General features: G+C 36.0%; 3 protein-coding genes across 24 annotated transcripts in view; 2 read left to right on the plus strand and 1 right to left on the minus strand.

The window, feature by feature from the left end:
* LOC136825392 (putative divalent cation/proton antiporter TMEM165) overlaps nt 1–10,923 on the plus strand; it is a 49,304-nt gene extending 38,381 nt beyond the window's left edge. For 13 of the 22 annotated variants that reach the window (XM_067081693.1, XM_067081701.1, XM_067081691.1 and 10 more), the window contains 3 exons: nt 6,152–6,337; nt 7,219–7,324; nt 7,758–10,923. In XM_067081693.1, the coding sequence (XP_066937794.1) occupies nt 6,152–6,337; nt 7,219–7,324; nt 7,758–7,822 (357 nt within the window). In that variant the 3' untranslated portion in view covers nt 7,823–10,923. Of the gene's footprint in view, nt 1–1,193; nt 1,230–3,052; nt 3,089–6,151; nt 6,338–7,218; nt 7,325–7,757 lie in introns of all 22 variants that reach the window. The other 9 variants (XM_067081680.1, XM_067081684.1, XM_067081677.1 and 6 more) reach the window with 2 other exon arrangements.
* Nucleotides 10,924–12,960: 2,037 nt separating this feature from the next.
* Pdzd8 (PDZ domain containing 8) overlaps nt 12,961–26,256 on the plus strand; it is a 60,757-nt gene continuing 47,461 nt past the window's right edge. The window contains exon 1 of the mRNA XM_067081676.1: nt 12,961–13,214. The gene's annotated coding sequence lies outside the window, so the exon portion shown is untranslated. The remainder of the gene's footprint in view (nt 13,215–26,256) is intronic.
* Nucleotides 18,061–24,331, minus strand: LOC136825141 (glutamate receptor-like). Its single transcript, XM_067081174.1, has 6 exons — nt 23,495–24,331; nt 23,104–23,288; nt 22,162–22,398; nt 20,075–20,253; nt 19,286–19,451; nt 18,061–18,880 (listed from the first exon to the last, which is right to left on the minus strand). The coding sequence occupies exons 1-6, from the start codon at nt 23,709–23,711 to the stop codon at nt 18,752–18,754; spliced, it is 1,113 nt and encodes a 370-aa protein (XP_066937275.1). The 5' UTR covers nt 23,712–24,331; the 3' UTR covers nt 18,061–18,751.

A 26,256-nucleotide genomic window follows, 5' to 3' on the forward strand; every position in this document is an offset into this window, starting at 1 on the left:
TATTCACTTTTAGAATAAGGAAGAATCACAATGTCATATTTTCTGTTCACTACAGTAACTCACAGTAACTATTGTTTACAAGTATTATAAATGTTCACGAAAATTATACAGCTTCCTTAAAAATTCACGTGGAAGATAGTGTCAGTCATTGGAGATGGAATATTGTACAATGAATTTTAGTCTGTAACTGATGCTTACAGGAAGTCACAAGGCACAGAAGTTGCTATTTATAATGATAACTGATCTGTGGAAAATGATTGTTTGAGTTAACATACATTCTTAGCTATCCATGCCTCAAGTTATGACCAATAACTAGAACAAACTATCTTAGCATTTTTATTACATTCTGTTTTCGTTTATTTTGGCTGTTAAATATTTCTAACTTAGATGGCTGTTGTTGTACTGAAGCCAGGTTTTGGTATTAAATCAATAATCCAGGAAGTATAAATCTGTGAACCATTGTTGTTTAATAGTTTTTTTAATCTCTTCGTTACAATAAATTCTTAGCTGGCCAGCCTTTCAGTTACTAATAATATCAGGGCAGTAGTTCGAATTCTATAAAAATGTTTTATGTAAATTTTCCCCCCCATCCATCTTAGGTTGACTATCTAAAAATAGCCTGGCGCACCACTAACCAAGTACTTAATCCATCAGACTACCTATTTACATCATCAACAAAATTCCATTTCTATTCAGTAATTATATACCTACATCGTTCGCAGACTTTCTATTGTTAAACGGTCAAAAGTTGAGCCATATGAAATGCTAATTTGTGATAATTCAGTGAATTAAAAAGTTCTTTTCTTTTTTATTCAGTGGATCTTTGTGGTGCGCTCAAAGGGGCCTTAGACTTATCAATACCTGTAGATGATTGCATCATTCAGAAAAATTAGGCTTTTTGTGGGTTATACAGGTTAATTTTCATGTTAAATTCTGTCAAGTGTTATGGAAATACTGTAAAGAGTTCTAATGTTCTGTATAGCAGTGTGTTAAAAAGGGCAAAAATAAACTAGTTGCATTTCGTTCGTACAGCTTGCAGTCTTTTACGTGCAGTTTTCCAATACAATATTCCATCACGTCCTTGTACGTCATTGGCCAATGGTTTTATGGCTATTTAATGTAAAGTTTGATATTGATAAGCAGGTCTGTTGTTTTGTGACTATGTAACCAACTGTAATTTACCACCACTGTAGTCAGAAGAGGAATCTAAAGAAAAACCTGAAGTTGTGGTGAGTTTTTTCCTTATCTCTTATTATCATTCAAGGTTAATATTTGGATATATTTAATGACCTATATACTGTTGCAGCTAAATTTCCATATGTTATTAACACCATTGTAAACGTTTCATTAAAATTTCATTTTATGATTTTGTATTGTATATATACATGTGGATCTTCAGTTCTGAAAGCTTGTGTTTTGACTTGGTACAAACCCCATATTTTACTTGTGATATACTGCTTGGTACAGTGTGGTGTCGGCCAAAATGAGTCATCAGTCAAGGAAAGTTCTGAGTCATTCTCTGTGGTCTACATGAATGACAGAAGGTGATAGAAAAGGCCCTATTTGGTTCTCCTTTGAGGGATGGTACCATAATCATTGGACATGGGGTTTTTAATGTTCTTTAGTGGCTGACATGTTCTCGCTTATTTTGTATAGGATTGATAGTATATGAGCTACGTAGAAAATCCCCCAAAAATCCATGACTGTTTTCAAGAGTGAGGAAGGAGCAGCTTGATGGAAACCTAAAAAGAGTACAAACCCATGGACTTTGTAATAAAACATACTTCACATTGCACTAGATAGTGTTCTGCCCTCTTTCTTAGATATAGTACTAGTGTGTCCTGTCCATATGAGCAATACAGGTTGGTTTGCGTATAAATGTCTCCAATTTTGTCTGCTTCAGGAGACTATGGTGTTCCAGTATAATTAAAATAGGGTTAGGATGATTGAATAAAACAGGATCTTTATAGATCATACACAACATTTTTCCCTCCTTTTGTACATCATAGGCTACATCTAATGTAATCTTGGGGACACAATTTCTGTTCCCTGTTGTATAATACATAAAACATTTGTTCCCCAAATCCCTGCTTTCCTCATGACTTTCTGCTCACCAGGGTAGCTAATGGCTAGTGACATAATGAGTAACGACCACCTTCAAGTTAGGGATATTCACTGGGGAGGAATACTTAGAACTAATTTCCTCAGTGGAGGACCCTTATTTGGCTAACACTTCACCATACTGGCCAGTATGGCATGAGTGAAATAAAGAGGCTTTCCTGTAGGGAAGATGAAAATTATTATATTATTGGCACAATGCCTCTTGTCAGTTTGCAAACAATTAACCTATGTAAGCAAAAATACCTTTTGTTGGCCATATTGCCTGACATGAATCATACTCTAAGGTAAAATACATGATCTAACACCTGCCTGTCTCTCCCATATGTAGCATTGTCTGAGGGATGTCGATTTAATTGACCTATTCCCTGTTTTCATTGTGTTTTTTCCATTCTTAGGTTGGGGAGCCAGCGCTGATTAGAACCAGAATCCAATCTAATTGAAGAAAGATTAAATTGTAAAATTAAAAAGTGTTGGCTTTGAGATTATGTAAAAAAGATTGAAAGCTAGGTGGTGCACGGAACAAGGTCAAATAATAATTTGTGCCTCAGGTGAAACTAAGTACTGTATAGGAGAGCCAAGTAGATGTTGGTTTGTCATTCCTTTGGGTCGTTTTTAAGATTTTGTGTTGGCTAATGTGACCTTCAGGTATTTCTGGGTTTGTGTGCTTACTAGCTTTCTCCCAGTTGCGTACAGCATACTGTTGAACGTGCAAGTGAATATAAGATATAAGGAGTTTTGTACTTCATGCCCACTACATTACTTGTATATACTTTTAAAGTTTAGGAAGCAGAGAACTTTTGTAAACTTGAAATTTCTAAGTGTCTGAAAATGTCATGCTTTTAGGGTTTTGTGTTCCTTTAAGTAGGGATTTTTGCCGACATGCTTACATGAACTTATAGTCTCTCTCGATTTTATTGTCCACTACTTACAGTTCAAGCAGGATTCAGACAATGGTGATGAGGCTTCGGTGAGTGTCTGCTAAGAGTGCTTAGTTACTGATGAAATATATTGCAATTTAGTGTGACAGATTTTTGCCTAGTGATATTCATGAGATTTAAATTTGCATCAACACAAACCATTACTTTTGCGTAGCTTATTCGTGGGATATTTTTGCATCTGCGTGGATAGACTACGTAAAAGTACTGTAATGGGTTTTTATTAAGAATATGAGATTTTATTTTTAAAACTTTATCTTTAAAATAGTTGAATTATTGTCGCTGTTTAGTATCATGAGCAGGGAATATCCATAGCTATCTTGGGTATTAATATGGTTTATAATGACAGGGTGAAAGAATTGGTAAAATTTAAACCTAAGACATAAACTGCATCTTGGCTTGAGATTTCAAAACATGCAGTTAATTTTATTTTTTTCTATTCTTTGTTTTTACTCCCCATTTTTAAAATTGTTAGAGCCAGGTATCTAAAAAAAAAATGAACGACACTTTGAGGGTCACATCGGAATATTCCAAGTCCTTGATACACTTCTAGAATCATGTGAGGCCTGAAGCAGGTGTATTCAAGCGTCATCCATACATACCATGAGTTCTTATCCATTAGGCCAAGGGTGTACATGTACTGGAATCACTTTTGTGCATTATTGTGTCTATTTGATAAAGAATTTGAGTACAGCTTTCTAAGTCATTCATCCCCATTCCATGTTTTTTCAGACCTCTCAGAGTGTTAATCAAGTAATTTATCATTCATACCACGTATTTTCAGCACATCAATGTTTATATCTGGTTTTCTATCCATCGTTTCACGTGTTTTCTGTCTTTCATCTTTCATTCCATGTTTTCAGTTCCCTGAGTTGCAATCAAGCCTTTCATCATTCATTCCTTCAAGTCATTAATTGCTGATGGATAGTTTACAGAAATACAAATAGACTATAATTATTGAAAGATTTTGGCAGATCAAGTAAGGGTTTTCTGAAGGTCATTGGATGCCCTGATGACAATATTTACAGTACTGTAATCGTATGGTAATTGTTGCAATAACGATGATCAGTGTTCAAGGTTTGAAATTTTAAGTTCAGTTAATTTGCATATTTCCATTTCCTTCCTTAATCTTATTTACTAATTTTTACCCCAGTCTTTGTACAGTTCGTTCATTTTTGAATAAGTAGCATTAGGTTTATATATCAACACAGTACACTCTCAGGATGTTGTTTTTACCATATTTCTCATACTATTCACATATTTGTGCGTACCTCAAAGACTTAGTCACTTTAAAAACATCGTGAATGAAAGATGAAAGGTTTGGAATGTTTGGTTTTAGTTTTCCTCCAATAATTATGAGACTCAGAGGTCCTTTTCTTTGTGTGAATATTGGATGTTAATGTGTACAAGCAAATTGACAGTTATTGATAGTGCGGTCATAGTAATAATTTGGAAACCTTATTATGTCACATAACATCTGGCCTGTTTTTTCTCCTCTTATTTGGCATTAATTTGGTTATTGAAGACCAGGATTTTATAAATTCATGTCCAAAGAAACAGCAAATGTGTTCAGATATAAGGGGCAATAGATTGTAAATTGTGAAGGGAGGTACAAATTAGTCCACTTTTAAATGTCTTGAATGTTAAGAAGTTTGTTAGCTACGAATAACATTCGTATGTCTACCCAATGAGAAATTCCCTATAGGAGACATAATATGAAGCATAAATTCTTTCATTTTATGGTACAATCAGAATTGACATAAAGCAGGTAAGAGGAGGAGGTAACCTTGAGCTCTCTTTCATAATTATGTTGACTTAGAAGAGATCAATCATTTTAAAAAATTTAGTTGACCCCCCATCTGATGCTTAGTGAGTCTGGCACTCTGATCAGACAAAGACCCTGTGATGTAACCTCAACTGGAATATGCAAGGTATCCCAAAACTAGGAGTAATTCCGTGTAATTTGTAGCCTAAGGTAACATACACTTCACACTTATTCAATTTAAGAGAATTTTATACAAAATACAATTCTTCGTAAAAGATAGGTTAGGAAATAATCATCATAAAAAAGTAGCTGATAATTCAAGGAAGTTTAGGGGTATTTTAACCTAGAAGCACCAATGGTTATCATGTTTATTCAAGGTTTTGCTAAATTCACAATTTTGCTGTTGGAACTCGAGAGTCATCGGAGCTCATTCATATCATTGAATTCTTAATTATACTCACCTGAAAAACATACTGTCCATTGAAGGAAAATTTATTAGTCTGCTTAGCACCATTGATATACAAAAGGATTGTCTTTGAGTTTTCTCTCAAGCTACAATCTGACCAATTGTCTTTTCATTACCAAATATGTTTTTTTGTCTTATTTTTTTTTGCTCTGTATGGGCTTGGGGACCTTTGTTGGGAAGCTGCTGTTGTGTTTTGTTAATTTATTAGTTCTTTCATTGTCTTGTTTTGATCTTTCACTGTTTTACACTGTTTTAGTCATAACTGCATAGTACACTTTGTGTTATGAAACAGAGGAACTCATTTACAAAAACATTATTGTTAAGTTGTTAAGTTTATGATTCTTGATAATATCTTACATTGTTTCATCTCTTTAACTCCTTAGAACTTGGTTTGATTTAAGTTACAGGTAACTTAACTTCCATCCTTTCTGTTGGAGTAGTCAGGCTGTATATGTTGTTGTTCCCCAGACTGCTTCCTAGAAATGATTATCATAGTGATGCTGATAACTTAGTACAGTTTCATTTTTGAAATGTAGCATATTCCGTACACACCTTGTTATGATCAGTATATTTTTATCAGAACTTTTTTTGTAAAACCATTTATAAACAGGAATTACTGATAGTTTAATTTGCCTTAGTTCTTTCATATTTTTATTTTTTATTCAGTAGTATTTTTTGATAATTGCATTATTTTTATTCAGAGGTATTTTTTGATAATTACATTATTTTTATTCAGTGATATTTTTTTGACAATTGCATTATTTTTTCGTAATCTTGCTCACCAAATTTCCAAATACATTGTTGGCACATTGTATTCACTATAATAGACTCTTATTAATGGGCTTTTTTCTTCTCTCCCCACAGCTTCAAAAGGAGCCCCTTGAAGAAGGTGGTGCTGGTTTGAGAGGCAGAGGACCAAAACGCAACAAGATTTTAGCCCGCATCTTGACCGTTGTTTCCCGCGTCTTCTGGCAAGCCCTAACCTTAACTTTCTTGGCCGAGTGGGGTGATCGCTCCCAAATTGCCACCGTTGTCATGGCAGCAAGGGAGGTGAGTTTTCATTATCTCGCTGACCAATCAGATGGTTTGGACATATGCCCTTCTGACACATAACAGAAGCGTGTAACGGAGACCCTGTCTACAGTTGAACATTCAAGAAGTCCCACAACTAACAACAATTCTGTATAATGTAAAACTTGAACCAAAATGTTCTCTATATTTATCATTCATTTTAACAGGTATACTGTATCAGCAAAATGCCTCTTGTTTAAAAGGTAGACTAGCTGAAATGGCTATAATAATGAAACTTGACAAGTGAGGAAGTATGATAAGCTGATGTAGCTGTTAATTAGTTGTAATTTCCAGAAGAAATTATTTTTATATCATGGAATGCAAAATTCTTCAAGCCAGAATTTAAAGATAATTATACATTACTTTTATTGATTGAAGGTGAAAATTGCATTTTGTATACAGTAAACAGTATACTATACTTATGTATAGAACTAGTTTACACATTGATATATTTTTTCTACCTCACATCAAAATGGAACCCAAGATTCTAGATGAATCGGGAACCTACCGTAAGATCTAACTCTTGCACACCTTGTGATCCAGCAAGTTGGCAAAAATTGCTGGCGTACAAGTTGTGCAGACTGCTCAGGAAAAACTTCTGGGACTGTGAAATTACTCAAGTTCTAACTTCTTCTGTGACCTTTGTAGCTCAGTTAGTAACACCCTTGCCTTTCATTCAGTAGTCCTGGGTTGTGTCCTGATGTGAAGTAGAAATTGATTCCAGTTGCACACATGATTATGTGGCATTTTCCATCAGGTTTTTTTTGGCAAAATATTTAATTTTCGTATTCTCCAAATAGTATAATTGCCGATACTGCACCAATTCATTTTTTGGTTTAATGAGAGTTTATCATTTTCAGGATGTCTATGGTGTCATTATTGGTGGGCTATTAGGCCACTTCCTATGTACCGGTTTGGGAGTATTAGGAGGTCGTATGATTGCTACAAAAATATCAGTTAGAACAGGTAACAAAACATCTAGTTACTGTTTTCTTCCGAAGAAAAAGTCATGCTTTTTTTATGATTTAGACGGTGGTATATTGTCCCCATACAGATTTTTTAACTTCGGTGAAAGCTTTACGCATTGAGAAGTTTTTATGTTTCGCGATATATTGGACAATAACAGTAACAGTTTAAGATCATCAGGTTTTACTGTACCTATACGGTTTGCTTGATTCTAAAGCTCATATTATCCATGTATTCATAGATACTCTTCTTGTATCTTTCCTTGATTAATTAGTACAATGACACATGCCGTCCCGTTTCTAACTTGTACGATGAAAGCCTTTTTGAAGTACTTTTGAAGTGCATTTGAAGAATAATGTATTACAGATTTTATTACTAATAATCAGGTATCATAAGTGATGAAACTGACACTGAATTTTGTTTTTCTTTTCAGTCACTATTATTGGTGGAGTAACCTTCCTCATATTTGCTGTATCAGCATTAATCATGGGCCCTTGAAGCTCTGCTCATTGTACATAGTTTGTAAATGTACAATTTTTTTGTTTGATTAACCTTATTGTGAAGGTGTTAGTTTTCATTCAGTTTAAATGCAAGGTTAAGGACAATACTCTGTTAGACACAAGATTCTTGGTGCGGCTGAGGAAGCATCCATGTATGTCAACACTTCAGCTTTGTCTGTAGGTTAATTTGCTAAACAGCTGCAACTCTTAGCATTAAATGTGGGCTTTCAGTTTCGTTGTGGTAGAGTTTTTCAATTCCTTTCGAGTTTAAAAATTTAATATGATTAGATACACAGAAACCCCACTACGATAGTTTTGTCGCCGATCATTTTGGGAAAAGTAAGATAGCTGGAGAGTATTGTAAATGTGGTAATTGTGTAAGACATATATAGGTATCTATCTTAATAAGAAGACTGGCATATTCTATAACGTTTGAAAAGTTTGAAATAGGTCCTATTTCAAATTCACCCACTGTTTCTGGGAAACAGTTTTTAAATTTTATGAGAGATTTCAGTAACTTACAGTTTATAGAATATGCTTATATATTTTTTTTAAAAGGAAATCATTTTTTACCATGAAATTTCAGACACTGGCTGTTGTGCGTATTGTGAGTAATTTGTCAGTTTAAATTGTTTTTTGGAAAATGCTGACTAAAACAGGCAATGTCATCTAGCAATTGTGAGAGGACGCGTCTTCTCGTTTTTGACACATGGAAAGCTATGGACAGAACTCTTTCAACGGGAGGGCGGAAGGAGCACAATATCTTTTAAAAGACACCCTTTTTATGGCAAGATTTCCCATCCCTTATCGTTAAGGGACTGATACTTAAGAAAAGCTCTTCAAAATGAAGTAGGTAGTACAGGAAAAATTGCTTAATGCAATGTCTGCTTTCCTACCATAAAAGCCATGTATTAAATGTGCCATTGTTTTGCTCATTAATGTTATTTATGTTCATGTTTGCTAAATCATATGAGCAGGTGTGTTCATATGAATTACAAATCGTGTATTAACTAATGCCATTGCACCTGGTCAAAGCTGATCATTGTTATGAGTGAAGTGAAAGCTGATTAAGAGGTGGGTGTGAAACACCTGTTAGACTGTCCTCATTCACTTAAATATGAAGTTTTGTCAGTAACAGGTGTGTGCACTGTTCTCCTCCTTCCCAGTTGATTTAATCGTTCTATTGCACTTAATTTTTTTTTTGTATTCATTGCTCATTAAATTAATTTTTTTTTTGTATTTGTGGTTTTTTTAATTCTGCAGCTCAGGTTTTGTGTTGGTGTAGTATTCGTGCATACACCAGGCATACAACCAAGCAGTTAACTCCTGTAAATCAGTAACATTAACAAGATTTTGTGAAATTTCTTTTTAGACCTATGTCATCCAGTTGCATGTTGCACTGACTTACGTTTGCAAAGTGTTTTTGGTTAGAATTTGATGATGTGGGATTTCTTGACATTTATTTTTAGACCTTTGTCAACCAGTTGCACTTTGCATTAACTTATGTTTGCAAATATGTTTTTGGTTAGACAATTATGATGTGGGAGCAGCTACCTGTGTATTCAGAGTTCGTGCATGTTACACATTTTGCAATGTCAGCATCCACACTGAAGAATATACATGTAGTAGTTTAAAGCATCATGTCATATTGCCGTAATTTTTTTAAAGTGGCTCTCGTACTTTCCCAGCATCATATAACTGGAAGATGCACCATGTCCTTTGGTTGTTTTTCCTTCCAGCATCTCGCACCTTCCAAACAGCATACTGTAGCAGACGTATGCTGGAAAAAATTGCGTAACCACTGGTGAAACAGTTGGCTCCTCTTTTCACAGGATGTCTCGCCTGTCTTGTAAAAAGTTCTTCACTTACTTTAGCTGTGATTTGACGCAAGGTCTGTTGCCTTTGACCAGGCACAATAGCATTGGTAGAGTAGATTTGCATATGTTAAATTAAAGATTTATAACACTTTGTAGCCAAGTGGTACTATCGGTCTTGGTCGTGTTTTATCCGTTTATTATCATAATATGCCGGTTGTATTATGCATTTAAGTCTGTAGTACCATTTGTGCAATTACATCACAGTAGCCCTGGCTTTGGTATAGACTATACATGGACATGTAGGTTTGTCAGATTTCCTCAAGTTTTCAGAGAAAAAAAGGGCTGTTTCTCATCTGTGGTAGTAGTTATTATTTTTCCCCTCCCTTCTTTTTCTCATGTAATGCCATTTTGTGTTACCATAGCTTCAAGGCTGTTGAGATTTTTAACTCTGAAGTAATTTACTCATGTATAGTACATTTCCTTTTTTTTTTTTGTAATCACCTTTTTTGTATTTCATGTAATTTATTTAAGGATCCCAGTTAGGGTGACATATCTTATCATACGCTAGAGATTTCTATGTTTTGTAATTTTTATAGTGACTAAAATACAGCTCTATTTAAGTCTGTTTCAGGTCTCTTGACATTACGTATTTAATGAATTTTGAGTATGGGGAGCATATACTTATATACAGTATAAATAATGTGTATATTAATGTATTTATGTACGTACGTATGCTGTAAATATATGAAGGAATCTAGGCATTGTTGAAAAGGGTGTGGATTGTTTCCCATAGAGATGGTCACATTCATCTAAGTAACTGTAGAATGAGAGAAAATGCCAACAATTGTAAAACAAAGCACAAGTAAAATGAAAATATAATGCAGTATGCAGAAGGTGTATCATCGATGTTATCCAGAATGTATGACTGATAAGCAAGGTGGAGTCAGATTATCATCGTGTCAGTCAGAAACTCACCATTCCCCCGTACGTGCTCCTGATGATGCGTAGTGTCATGTCTGTTACCAAGCCATCTTGATTGTATGAAAATGATTTGCTCTTGTTATCCCCACTCCCACCTTTAGGGAAAAGGGAATTGGTAGGGAGATTCCTGGAGGAATGTGCGGTATCCATGGGACGTTGTTGTGAATTGTGTTGAAGGAAGAAGACATTGAAAAAGTGCCTTATGTAAGGAGTGGGGCATGATGCAAAGGACTGTGTAATGCTGTTAGGCAGGGTTGCTTTTTCTTTTATTTTCGTAATAAAGCTCCCTGTTGTAGTGCAATTTCTTGTGGTTCCTTCTTTCCCCCTGTGTGTTTTAGCCTTTGTTTTGATTTTCGAAGATTTTGAGGGTACAGCTGTTTGATAAGAACAGGAGAGGAGTGGCAACTCGACAGCAACCATGAGACTGGTCATGAAATCATGGAAAAGGGGCATAGATTCAAACCTAGACCAGATAGAAGCTCAAGTACAAGTACTCAAGGAAGAAAAGCATGGTCAAAGAGAGAGAGAGAGAGAGAAGACCCAACATAAAATCACCAATGGTGATTATGATCAGATTATTGGCACAGAACAAGGTCACTCTAATATCATGAGAACATGAATTCAGTGAATCCATTGCCAAATTGTGATTAGAAACAACCGCTATATTTCACACTGTCCTGAATCAAAATAACTTTTTCAAAAGCCATGATAATTTCTGTACTGTCAACATAGTTCCTCAAACGTAGCCAACAAGTTTGAGTGGAATGTAGGCTTATTGAATGATCTGTGTGACCACTTTCATATAGTATCGTTTTACACAGTGACCCAACAAATTCCTTACTGCACCATAACACGCAAAGAAATCCACATATTTGAAAGAGTGTGAGACCACAATGATGTGCTATTACACATGAATCTTGGCTCCTTGCAAAAATCTGGTTGATATCAGAGATCCTTACTCTAACCTAGTTTGAAGCACCAAGAGATGGGAAATCATAAAAAAGAATTTCCTAACTACCCATCTCTGACAGAACAACTGACATTTATATTTGAAAATTTCAGCTTATCATGATCAATAGTTCAGTCAGAATTTACGTATTGAGTGTTATCCATTTTTTTTTTTTTTTGTGGGGGGCGAGGTCTTCCAGTCCGCAGAATACATGTTAGTACTAATGTAATTATAATACAGATTTTAAGATCAATAATGACCCTCACTACATGGTAAATATCTAATACTGCTGTCTCGGATAATTATATCAAACGCACACACACACACACACACACACATATATATATATATATATATATATATATATATATATATATATATATATATATATATATATATATATAGTGTATATGTATTATATATAGATCAAAGATAGCTAAGCATCCCGAATAAAGAAAAATATTTTAAAGATATTTTCAAGAAATGTTATTTGACTTAAAATGGTCATTGAATTTTTGGTGACATATGTAAGTTTGACAGTGTTGGAATGTTGTGTGCGAGCTGACACAATAGGCCTATACTCCATACTGTGGATTTATAGCAGTATCAAGGAAAGTGTATAAGAATGTTGTGAAACAATCCAGTTCGTAAAAAAAGTAAGTATAAACCATATGAAGAGTTGACACGAGAGAAACTACCAAGAGAATTGCTATTGAGAGCAAATTTAAAGACTTATGCAAGTAAGAGATACGCCCAGGAAAATATATCTTCATTTAGATAAAAAAAGAAAAATAGGCTTAATGAAAAAAATAAGTAGGTAAAGGGGTCAACGAAGAATCTAAAACACCATCTAGAAATATAGGTTAGATTAAAGGAAATTGATTTATATACAAATATACCACAAACGCATAGCAATAAGGAAAAATTTAATTATATTTTCTCTGCACATATTCCGGAATTGATGGTGTATCCAGACATTAGGTTTGTAGACGAGACTGGAATTGAACTGTTCCAGAGGCATTTCGCTATTACAATTACTCTGGTTTCTTCGCTCGTATTCCTTCATTCCTTCCCATCTGAGAATGTAGTGAGATAAAAATAAAGACCAAATAACCCCATTGTTTAGTCACTTTTAGTAAAAGTCAAAAATTATATGATAGAGACCGGACCCAAAGTTAAAAAATGACGTTTTAAATAGATTTAAAAAACGCGGCCATTGATACTACCTTCGTCCCTTTATTAAAAATACAAATCCTTTATTCATGTAAACTACTAAGAAGTTATGACTATTATATCCTCCCGAAACTCTTAATAATTCAAATATTTACCAAAATAGCCAATGGAAATCGTTCTTTTAAACAACCCCAACAAAATCCGGCCATTTCAAAATTAGTGTGACACCAAGAAGCACCCGCTCACAAGTCGTGATCAGTTCCAATGTCCGGTTATTGTTAAACGTAAACATTAGTGATGTTCAGTTGTTTGAAAGTAGTTTTTCAAGATATAACTGTTATGTTGGATATGTAGTTAGTGTGGAATATAAATTCTTGGTATTTTACAAATTACGATGATGGAAGAAATATGGCCGTCTATAGGCCTATGGTCCAATGCCGAAATTTCGATGCCTAACGTTTCTCGATACGGTAAGGAATTTTTATTTGTTTATTCATTTGTTTGTTTATTTATTTGTTTACTTGAGTATTTTTTGTAAATCTCTCAAGGCCGTTTTAGGCCTTATATATGAACGGGTTTGGTAATGTGGCCTCCTAGGCTGTATCCTAGGTTAGGCTTAGTTAAGTTCGTTCGCTTTTTAAATTTTATTTTAATACCAGTATTTGATACTTGAGCCTTTATTGCTTTATTCATACTTATTATTAATAAGCTGGATACAAGAATCACTAGAATCCATCGCAAATTTACTGTTACCGAGATATTCACCGACAAATGTTACCTACTTGGAATTGTTCCAAGTTCCTTGTATCCTATTTGGAATGACGTGTCGTTTTCATCTGGAAATGTGGGTAGGTCTACGTGGACAGTGCCGAAATCCGGGCAGTTTTTATTCACAGCTTTAGCCTACCAATTAAGTAGGATGCTAGAATTCAGGAGTTGCTTAAAAATGATATAATTCAGATCTTAGGCCTATGGTTCATATGTTTGGGGTCCCAGGGGACTGAAGCTCTTCACAGGTTAGGTTAGTTAAGTGTGGTTGGGGTAGTTCGCAACCCTGTTAATTTTACTTTATGGTTTCCTAGTTTAGGGTTAAGTGGGAATGGTTCTGGATCAGCTAGGTTAGGTTAATCACATCCTTATATTTCACTCATTTATTTGTTTTCTAGGCCTACCCATAAGCCCGACTTTCTCAATGTGGTCGATCTTATTTGTAATATATCTTCTTAAAGAGGGTCCAGTGTCTCTTGAAACTACTTAGTTTGCATAGGGAAATCACATTTTTATCTTTGGAATACAATTATAGTTTGAAATAAGAATTTATCTTCGCATCCAACTGAGCTTTTCGTTTATTTGTATCTGTTGGGCGAAAAGACGTTTGCCTAATCAGTTTTCGTCGTAAGCAACTGGTTTTCCGGGATGGTGAGTTGATTTAATTAGTTGCATCATGTCGAAAATGCATCATAGGGAAGATTAAGTACAACCAAGTCTACCAAAACCACGTTGTAACATTTTATTTAAACAGAAGTAGGTAGTCTTACTTTATCGTCAACCTTTATTATAGGCCATCTTAACTTAGCCCCAAAGAAATGGAACAAAATTAAACTGGTTAAAATATTAACACATTTTAAATCACATTGATTTCAGTTTTTTATTTTCTTATATTTAAAAGAAAGTAAGGTTCACATTATGTGCTCTATACTTGTTCATACTCATATTTTCCCAGTAACGTGGGTCAGAGGTTAGGGTGAGATGACCGGCATCCAGAAACATTATATTTGGAATGCTAGGTAGGTAAGGCCTTAAGCTGGTTAGATATATATGTGGACTCGAATAATGACCCTGAACTATTGGGTATGGGACAAATGAATTTGGGGCAGGAAAAAAAAACGAAGCCATCCATAACTGTATCAAGAGTATTAGTTACCTCTTCCGTTACCTCTACCTCATAGAAAAGGGAAAACAAGACTTTATTTAAAAAAAAGGTCATTATAGAATAAATGCAATGTTTCTTCTGCGAAACACCTAGAAATAAACTATTCCGTTTATTTGAAATCATGTTTTGGACAATATTTTTACGTGCTTACGGTATTTTCATTCCCAAAATTTTGCGTTTATGATAGACCTATAAAAAGAGGCATCTAAGACACCCTATACATTCATCATCAATTTCATATACTTCCGATGCCTCTGTTGGATGGTAAGAGTCTACAGGTCCACATCAGGACTTAAACTCCCTTCAATACCCCTTCAAACTTATGGCTCGGATAATGACAAGGGCTCTTGGTAGCACAAAGCTGGTTTAATCCAAACCAAAAGACTGTTTTAGGGGCAAGAGCCCGTGCTGGCATATGGCTATCTTAATCTAACATAATTCTCTGTTGCATTGCATCTAATTATAACTTGGAACTCAGTAATAAGATTAAAGGTCCACTTTCTTTTATCTGCGGCGGTAAGAATTTTTTTTTTTTATTACGGTATAGCTAGTCTCCATCTTTACTGAAAACTGATGTTATTGTTGCTCAAGCTGGCCTTATGGCAGCACGGGCTCTTGCTTCGTGAGAAGCCGGTATACAGAAAACTGATGCAACTCGTTCAGCATCAGCCGTTGCAAAGATAAGGCCTCAACCTTGACGTCACAACGCAGCATTAACTTTACAGGCGAAACATGTCATGTAAAATGTATGCGACCTGGAAAATATGTTTCGTTAAAATAATTTCATTTTATCAGTTAATGCGCGTTCTAACTACTCTTCATCATGTTAAAATAGCTCGTTTCAAGCATAAAAAACTACTTTCCTTTCAATGAATGAAATACTGTTCGTGTGGAAATATTTTTCACTCTATACCTTCGTAAAATAAAAGTTTTGTTAATTGTATGGACAAAATTTGGACATGCCTTCTCTGTAAGGCATTATCCTTATATATATTACTGAAGCTCAAGATATTTAAACATGGTTCTAAGCCATTACGTAAGACAGAAATAGGCCTACGATCTTTGAATTATGAAGACATAAAAATAATCATTGTTTAATGTGGGTGAACTTATGATTTCCAGTATTGTTGATTAAGTCACTTAATCTCTCACTTACTCATTGCCATCATGTTTGGACCAAGTATTGATGCGTTAGTCAAGTCGTTTCGTGTCCATCAACCTTAATACAATGAGGAAAAAAACTTTTTAGCATGGGCTCTTGCTATACAGAAAGATTACTGTATTTCATTCGTTCTGTTTTGTTATTTCAAGTTAATTTTTTTATATTTTTTTATAATGGAACTTCGTAAGTTGTTGAAATTTTAATTTTTAGTCAGTTCTTTCGAAAAGAACATTTCCGTTGTGTTTATGTCTTGAATCGAAATTGATTTTAAGGTTACCTTAAAAATACATTACCCTATTATATTTTTAACTGTAAAACCTTTCTAATTCTCATGTAAAAGAGTTCCTAAAGCTACAACTTGAATATAATATTCAGTTTTAATTTAATTCGTATTTTTGTTTAGTTACCCCTGCCATATCTTAGCAAAGCCAGATGATCGAGAAAATATCCGAGTATTACTTGTAAAACGATCGCAAATAATTATTAAAACTCCCTAAAATACTTCGATCTTTTAAGGTAGGGTGTTATTAAATATTAATTCAGCAATTTTTGTCATTGTAGTTACCATTTTTGTTGGTATTTTTCAGTTTTAGCATAAATAAATGCTATCCTCCTTACTAGGATAATACATTCTGCCAGTCGTCGATATTTTCCGCATACCATCTTTGTAAAGCAATAGTTTGTATAAGATTTTGCACTGCCTTCTGCTAATTGAAGGCATAATCATTAATTGATAATAAATATGTAATTAGGAAATTAGGAATGGGACTAATCTTCTCTTCTGGTGGTCGAGACCGTCGAGTCAGGAGGTCCATTCCAGGCATCCTATCCCCCCCCACCTTCCATGCCACGCCTACGGGCCGCTTTTTTAAATGATGCATTTGGATCTTTTGAGTAATATTAATAAGTACTTACTTAAAATATTAACAGAGTTCTCTGCCTACAATCCCTGGGGGTGTGATTCACGTAGTTTTGGTGCTTTTTCTCCTGTGTTCATTCTTTGTAGGATTGATCCAATATGAATTTTCTCGTTAATGACCAGGACTGATCCAAAATGAATGATCTAATTAGTGACTCTGTTCAGTTATCCTATGTTAGTAGTTATTCTATTTTTTTTTTAACCAGTTGTGGAAAAAACTACAACTACTAGTTTTTGTGGCAGCCGGACTAGTATCCTACCATACAAGGTAACTTGGCCCTGCTCAGTTCACCACAATTTTCACTAGTTTCAATGTCCCAGTGTCAAAAACCTTACTGGTCCACTTTTCATGTTAAGATGGCTGAGCCAAATTTTGGTACCAAAGCTTGCGAATATGCATATTACATACATATTTTCTTTGCAGATGCAATTTATATTAATATTATAGATGCTAGGAGAAGATTCACACACAATTGGACAACTAGAAAAGTTCACAGAACAGAATATATTCCAATTAAGTATTAGCCTGAGAGGTAGAGGAAGAAGAACCACAGTCAAATCTGTTAAGTTATTAGTCATAAGAAACATATCCCACATATGTTGTTTATCAAGTGCATGTTGTAGGAACACTATTATTTTGGTTTATTAGCAAATTTTTTAAGAAAAGGTGGGAAAATTCAATTTACCAGTTATGAAAATCAAATTCCTGATAAAACATTTTTTAAAAAGTTATAGGAAATTTAGTTGCAAGAACCCCGGCCCCCTTCTTCTTCCCAAATGAGGTAAGACTCTGCCCTTAAATTGAAGTCAAGTTAGGATTACTTTAAGCTACATTAGATTAAGTTACTCTATAATATCCAACATTGTACTGCCATTTTTTTATTTTTTTACTCTGATTTTTATTGATAGAGTGTAAATACACAGTAGTCCATGTGCCATCTTTGTCTTGAAGACATATAATTCATATGTGTACAGTTTAAATACAGTAGGAAATATTATTTGTGTGCCAGATAATCAATTCTTTCATTAAATCTTACCCTTAAGCGCCCTCAGTAGAGGGCAACTGAACTGGACGACTTGACCAATGCTCTCTCTCTCTCTCTCTCTCTCTCTCTCTCTCTCTCTCTCTCTCTCTCTCTCTCTCTCTCTCTCATTTTGTTGAACCATTAATGTTTTAACTATTTGCATATTAATCTTAATATATTTTAGTCTGGTCTGTAAGGTTTAGTATTTTGTTTTATTTATAGGTGATAAGAAAACTATTTGATAATATTTGTTTTTCTTTGTAATTTTCATGCAGGATATTGAACCACTTCTCCTAAAAATTTAGTTATTTTTGGGGACATTCTTTCGAGGAATAAATTTGTTGGTTTTCATCGTAATATGAACAGATATTTCAGTTGCTCCATCCACTGGTTCGTAAATTAATTCAAAGGTTCTGGGAACTTAACGTTAAAGGTTTTGAACCGGGAGCTTTCACGAAAGCATAACACACGAGTATATTTACGCATAGACCCCGTCTGGGAAGAGTCATTTAAAATCAAATGATCTCAGTTACTTCGTCCACCCTCTTTCCGTGTGATATGAAACTGGCTTTCGTAAGAAGTTACAAGATGGTTATAATGTAAATCCATTTGCATAATAACTATTTGGCTTTATGTACCTTCACTTTTCCGTACGGTTTCCAAGTTAACAGTAACTTAGAATGTAAAACTTTATTTTCCATGTCACACATTTTAAAACGACTGCTTCAAGATTTTTGTTCACGTCACAATTTCTTACCAGTAGCCCATTTTCTAATTCATATATTTTTAAATTTACTACAGTACAGCTTTTGTAAGTTAACCAAATCAGAGTTCTAAGTCCACCTCTGAACTCTTCAGAAGGATTACCACTGAATCCATAGCTTCTGTAAATTTCAGTGCTTTGTTACACTATGCCATTGAAAGATCCACTGAAGAATATACAAGTTTATTTGAGAGAGAGAAATGTTTCAGTAGAGAAATCTGTTGTAGACATTTTCCACCACGAAGGCGAGGGTGCTGATGAGAACGCCCACTAGGTAGGTCAGGAATACCCCGATCATGTGCCCCATTCGAAGGATAATCTTGGTTTCATCAGCCTGGAAGAAAGAAAGAAAGAATATATATATATATATATATATATATATATATATATATATATATATATATATATATATATATATATATATATATATATATATATATTATATACATTCACTTTGTTTCTTAGAAGCGTAATGTTGGTAAATATCCCCTTAGTGCAATAAAATTTATGCAATTAAAACTCAAATGGAAAAATTTTAGTGCCATAAAATCACTCAGTCTGTTTCTTAGAACGTAATGATGGTAAATATCCCCTTTGCAATCAAATATATACAATTAAAACTCAAGTGGAAAAATTTTAGCACCATAAAATGTGTACACATTAAAAATCAAATGAAAAAGTGTCGAAAACGTTACCGTACCCCACTTTGTTAATTTCTTTTGGTTGTTCTTGACCTTACCGTTGTATCGTCTGTTGTTTGTGCTTGCTTGTTCTCTTGTTTGTTCCCTTTCCTTGCTGATCTGGCGTTCGAAGCCATAACATTTTTCAACCAGTAGTTGATAATCCCTCCCTCGATGAGTCTGTCTGTCAGCTTGGCGAACCGAGGTAGAAATGGCGCCCCCTTTCTGAAATGTTAGCGGAGAATTCAGAACAGGAGAGAGAGAGAGAGAGAGAGAAGTATACCTTAGTTTTACCAGACCACTGAGCTGATTAACAGCTCTCCTAGGGCTGGCCCGAAGGATTAGACTTATTTTACGTGGCTAAGAACCAGCTGATTACTTAGCAACGGGACCTACAGCCTATTGTAGAGAGAGAGAGAGGCCTGAAGTCTCAAGGAGGTATAGTTAGTTATTTGTTGGGGATTCAATCAGAAAAGTCAACACACACACTTTCTGACCCCGTGGGGTGGGGCTAGTGTCGTCAGTGCGCCTGTAAGCATTACCTAAGGTTCTTTGCAGCGTCCCTTCGGCCCCTTGCTGCAACCCCTTTCATTCATTTTACTGTATCTCCGTTCGTATTCTCTTCTGTATTACTGTCCCTCCTCCCTTATCAATAGTGGAAATGCGAGGGTTTTCTTCTGTTACATCTTAAAAACATTTTTATTGTCAGTTTCAGTTTCAGCGCTGAATGACATAGACCCCAGCGCTTGGCCTAGATTCTGTATTCCAATTCATACACCGATTTCCTAGCTTAGGGTTCACCACAGCTAATAATGGCCAAAATACTGTAACTGCAAAATACCACTCACCGGAACATCCACCCGAGACCGGGTGTCAAATCGTAGCCTTGCTTGCTGAGGTAGAAAGGCGTCTGGCCGTAATTGTTCGCATACTTCGGCTCAATCTCCGTGCGGATTCGATTCCTAGACGTCAACAACGAGTACCATCCGTCTAGAACTTTCTTGAGGCCCGTGTTCACGCTGACGGACTGAGAGAATAAAGAAATTTACGAAACTGTAAAGCGGTGGGTCTGTTACGTGAGAGGGAATTAGGTAGATAGAGCGATATGAAATGATAGTGGGAAATTAGGGGAGCCGTTACAGAGGTTTGTCTCTTTTTCTTATATTTTTTGCTTCAAGAACTTGAGGTCGTGCAAATGAATGTAATGGCTGATGTATATATGTATATATATATATATATATATATATATATATATATATATATATATATATATATATATATATATATATATATATATATATATATATATATATATATATATATATATATATATATATATATATATATATATATATATATATATATATATATATATATATACACCGTTCCAAAAAACAACATTCTGTTTAAAACGAAAATGGTAAAACTTTAGCTAAAGAAATTTACAATTTAAGTAAACCTATATGTATATATGAATATAAGCTTCGTTTTCTCCATGCATCAGAAAATTAAAAGCTTTTAGCTTTTAATTTTCCAATAAAAACTTGAAAATACAATAATTATTGAGAACAGAAACTTGTGAAACAGGTTTTATTATTTTTGGTTCTACTGTTTGCTGCAGCCAAACTAAATTCCATCAGATTTTATTATAAAGAAAGATTAAAATAAAAAAAAGAAAATGCCTGATTGTAAGTTGATTTGTTGGTGCTACTATAGTCCATATACCATCCATTTTCTACATTTGACCCCTCAGGGGCTAGTACTAAACACGACGAAACAGTGTAGGTGAGTCACTGTTTCGCCGTGTTGAGTACTATCCCCTGGGAAATCAAATAGTTTTGTGTATAGTTTGAGGAAGTAATTGGCATGGGCCGTAATTGGGTTGTTTGGTAGATAGCACTCTAATTTTTGGTACGTCGCGAATAGCTCGGTACTCGGTAGATATCATACTATAGTAGTGCACCGGTTTGTGACTATGCATATTTTGCCAAAGTTACCGGTAAAATAAGTTTATGGTCCACCTCCCAGAGTCTAGACCAGTGGTTTTCAACCTTTTTGTGCCCGTGGCCCATTTTTGACATCCCTAAATACTCATGGCCCACTGCCCTTCAGAATTCTGTAATGATTATGATAGAAGTGTTCTAAAGCATTTTCAGAACACTTTATTAGTTTTACATTTTCATTTATGGAATTATTTTTCAGAACACTTTATTAGTTATACATTTCATTTATGAAAGAAAGCACTGGCCTGCATTTACTGTAAATGATTTTTAATTTTTTAAATAAAATTTTGAAGATGTCCGTGGCATGCCCCCGCTCAGAACTGGCCATGGCCCACAGGTTGAAAACCACTGGTCTAGACCTATAAAGAAGCCATCTCTTGCAATGCTTACCTTTTATAAATTAATTTATATTTATCAAGAAAGCAGAGGATACAGACATTACTAATAAAATCGTGGAATTATTGTCTACTTCAGAGGTTACGGGATAAATCCTTTCGTTGGGTTAGAGAAATTTTTCATTTATTAATAAATTGACGTGTTAAAATGATTTAATACTGTTAGGTAATGAAGTAGTCTCTTGGTTTATTGTCAATTAGCCATGTAAAAGTAACAATTCATCTGCGCTCATGAAATGCTATGAATTTAATTGCAAATTAAGGCATGGCGACATAGGCTAAATGATTCAGTTTTGACTGTAAAATGTATGTACGTATTTAAACTAACACTCGTCCCAAAAGAACCGGTGTTCTATGTAGAGTATAATATTCAGTTTATTAAATAATAGAAATTACATAGATAAAATAATACGCCAATAGCTCAGTCTGACGAGATTTCATTGTCAGCTCATTGGTCTTCGTCTGGTAGCCACAAAACTACAGAAATATTCACGATTTTCTTATTTTTTGTTAAATTTAACTAACGATGCAACTTACCTCAACTTTCTTCGCAACCTGCTTGATGACGGGGGTCGTACTTTGCCTGAAATAAGAGTCAGCGACGCCGTAAAGTACGACCTCGTCGCAGCCCCATCGCCACTGGGGTTTGGCTACGAGGTCGTTGTAATTGTCAATCGGCTCCGTCTTCCCCTGCGCCGTCAGGTGGGCTACGAGGGACGATCTGTAGCCTGTAGAGAGTAGGAAGCAGACAGCGAGCCACCATCCCACGAGCATCTGAGGATGATGTTCTAGATTAAGGGAATTCTAGAGTAAAACTCTATAGACAGAATAGCTTGGTAAGGGATAGCCTACATAGGCAACTCATTCAGAGCTTGATTCTGGTCTAGGTAGGTAACTTTGTCACAGAGCTTAATTCTGAGGTAGGTAACTTTGTCACAGAGCTTAATTCTGGTCTAGGTAGGTAACTCTGTCACAAAGCTTGAATCTGGTCTTGGTAGGTAACTTTGTCACAAAGCTTAGTTCTGGTCTAGGTAGGTAACTTTGTCACAGAGCTTAATTCTGGTCTAGGTAGGTAACTTTGTCACAGAGCTTGGTTCTGGTCTAGGCAGTGAATGAGGAAAAATTTAAGCTCAGGATAGCTTGGAAAAAGGGGAGGGGTATTTTAAGATATTTTCTGGAAGTTCAGAGGTTCAAGCAAAGATGCTATGCATTACTACCTTGAATACATTTCTTGTACCGTATTTTAATAATTTACTAATTTATGAATTTGTTAATTTATTCTTACTTTTTTGATTAAGTGATCTCTCCTTTGCATTTCCCATTACCAGCTGTTACTTCTTTCTAATGAACACCATGATATTCTTTGAAAGGTTGAATTTCAAGTCAGTGACCCCTATGGTGGGCTTGTTCACATGAATAGAGTTCATCTTTTTGAAAAATCTCTATCTTCTATTTGAGAAATCTAGGAGCAAACCTAACTTGTCCAAGGAAATTGCTAGGAGGTCTGGAAGGTGGATCTTCTAAAATGACCGCAAAGCTGAAGAAGATGGCCGTGGTCAGCGACATGGAATCTTTTTTAGCGTAGTAGGAGTGTGCCGTCTGTATGGCCCAGAGAGATAACCCCCAAACAATGATGACCGCCAGGATGGCAATCCAGACTGAAACTGAAATAAAGCATTTTATACTTGTGTAAATCATAAATGGCAATTTCCAGCCCCTGCTCCTGACCTTACCCCATTAGTACATTGGGCCCTAGGAGGAGTTAACCAACTGGTTTATATAAGCACATATGGCATGAGGTTCCTGACCCTTTACAGATTTTCTACTCTCATCAAATCCAGTCAGTGCAGAAGCCCACCACGTGGCCTACCTTTGTAAGGACGTATTATAACAAGGTACTGGGGTAGCAGCTGAGGCTTCAGGGACACAATGATGAACGGGTCTGCCGGGTAAGCTTGCTTGAAGTCGGACATTATCAGTCTTTCCAGAAAGATAGAAGTTGCGGTCGAAAAGTCGGCTTCTTGACGCTGAATGACTCCGCTGGCGCCGTTCCAAGTGCCGTTGGAGTCGACCACACCGGGTATCATGTCTTTGGGTACGCGGACCACATAGCTGTTGGTTGAAATGGTTTATGAAGGAATGGAATGACCGGATATTGTCAGCCATAGTATACCAGAGAGTACCAGAGACAAGGTTTTATAGATAAGAGGCAGTAGTTAGTGTTGAGAACCTTGCTTTTAAATATCTTGAGTTCAGTGGGTGGCAGGTGCTGAATGGAGTTATCAGTGATGTACAAAGTGCTGTAATAACAAGTCATTGTTACAGAACTGCAAGATGCATTGCTCAGTATCTGCTGTATTTGACTACCCTGGGTTCTGTAATCTTGATGTTGACTCCCTGTCAGTGCGAGGCTAGGTCTGGTAAAGAAAGCACGAATCCCCACCCCCTCCTAATTCTTAGAGATGATAGATTCACCCTACAATCTTTCATATCCTCCTTAAAAACAGGCCAGAGAAGATGGTTTAGAGAAATGACCAGACACCCCACCTGAAATTCGCCCGAGAAGAAAATTCCTTGAAAGTCCTTTTGTCAAGGGAGTCCAGGAGAGTCACCGTTGTCCCTGGCTCATCTGAATCGAGTTTGTAGTTGGAATATGGAAAGTAAGCGATAGTTATAACTTTTATTTGAACGCCGTGGAAGTTGTCCAGTTGTTCTGGAAGAAGGAGGAAAATAGGTTCAAATACGTTGAATAAGTTACATTCGTTCGCATGATTATGCGACATGCATAAATTTAGCCACAAATACCCCATAATATCGAATTCATTTTACCTATGCAACAACTTGCACCCAAAGCGAAGTAGCCTATACATGATTGTACATCTGCTTTTACCATGATTTGAACTTACGCACTTGTGGAGTGTTGTGTGGGTGGCTGTGACATCAGCCCAACGTAATGAATTTTGTATTTTAATAATTATTGCCAATCAGGTGAAAATGTAGTTACCAGATAATGGCAGGTACAGCTGAGGTCCTCTTGATCCATATGACCTGGGCGGAATGAGCCTGATTTCTGGTTTGCCTCTGTTGCAGTACAAGCAACGACTGTACAGTCGAAAGGAATGCCCTGCAATAAATAGGTAAGGAAAGTCATGAAAAGCCTCTGGAAAGGAAACTTATGAAAATCCTCTGGAAAACGTTTTATTCCTCACTTGATTTCTTTCTGAAACCGTTTTCAGAGGGTCATTTCTTGCTGCTGTCATTACTCAGGAAGGTGGAATCCCAACCCTCTTCTGTGGTTCATTGAACAAGCGCATGCATGTGCCTGGTTGACACCTCAGGACTTGCCCATTATAATAGAGACTTGATAGTTTGGGAGTATTGTGTCAAGATAAAGTTTTGTGCCAGCTCTGTCCCCGACTTCAAAATCCTGACTACACCGACAACAAACAAACAACATTGAAAGACAATTATAAAATATAGGAAGCACCTTATTTTGAAAACGTACATGGGCCAGCCAGAGAGGGAATTATCCCTGTGGAGGGCTGTACATAAAACCAAAGTGAAACAAGGTGAAAGTAAACGAGAACTCACCTCGACTTCTTGGCCTAGTATTCAAGTATTCCCAGACACTGTGCTTCGAGTAATCGGCGAGATTGGCAGCCGAAGGATGAGTGGAATTATCCTGAAGGTCCACGAAGAGGACATAAAGGGAGTTTTTGAAAGCAGCATGGTCAAGCAAGGACCTAACGTCACGTCTTTGGCCGATGATGAGGAGTCTTGTGTCGGGCCATCTCCAAAGCCTGATAGCGTCCAGAAATCTGTAGGATTAAAGAGAGAGGAGTGTGATATGTATTTTTTGTCAAAGATTATTGGTGTTGAATTCTTCCACAACATTACGCACACCATATACCTTTACAGGATGTTCATTGGAAGTGCGTTGGACTCTACTTACCACAGTGCCATTCATCTCCTGTCTTGTGCGCGCTCTCACTTCATAATCATTTTGCTCCTTTCTTTCCAATGTCTGTTTCATACCACCTGTCCAGTGCTTTCTCGGTCTTCCATTTTTCATCCTTGCTCAGTACACCACATACAGTTTTTATTCCCCTTTTCTTACCCTTTTATATTCACATACACTCCCTGCTGTCCCTGTGACCCCATCGTGGAATTGTACTGTTGCCTCAACTGTTCCTTTCAAACTTTGTCCCTTTGACCTTAGCCCATAGCCTTTGAATGTTCTTTTCCTTATGTACAGATAGTGTGTGACTTACTTAAGAATGTTGTTGGTGTTATTGCCAGCAAAATCGATCAACAACACTCGACATGTGAATGCAACGCTGCCCCACAAGTCTTGGATAAACTCCTTGCTCATCTGCCTGTGGGTGATCGCATCGACATCCACAACAACCAGCGGTTGTGAGAAATGGAAACATCCTCTGGAAGTAGGGAGAAAAACAAGTGTTTTCAGCAGAATAAAAGTTAATATCAGTAGCTGGAACTGGGTGAGATCCAGACTGCATCTGCAGGAAAAAAGTCAGGGGCCCCCCCAAAATGCAAAATTTAACCATTGCTGCTATGACAGGACAAGCTAAATTTCTGAAATTTGCATTTACAAGTGCCTTTAAAATGGGA

The sequence above is a fragment of the Macrobrachium rosenbergii genome, chromosome 37 (assembly GCF_040412425.1).
Source record: "Macrobrachium rosenbergii isolate ZJJX-2024 chromosome 37, ASM4041242v1, whole genome shotgun sequence".
Lineage (NCBI taxonomy): Eukaryota > Metazoa > Arthropoda > Malacostraca > Decapoda > Palaemonidae > Macrobrachium > Macrobrachium rosenbergii.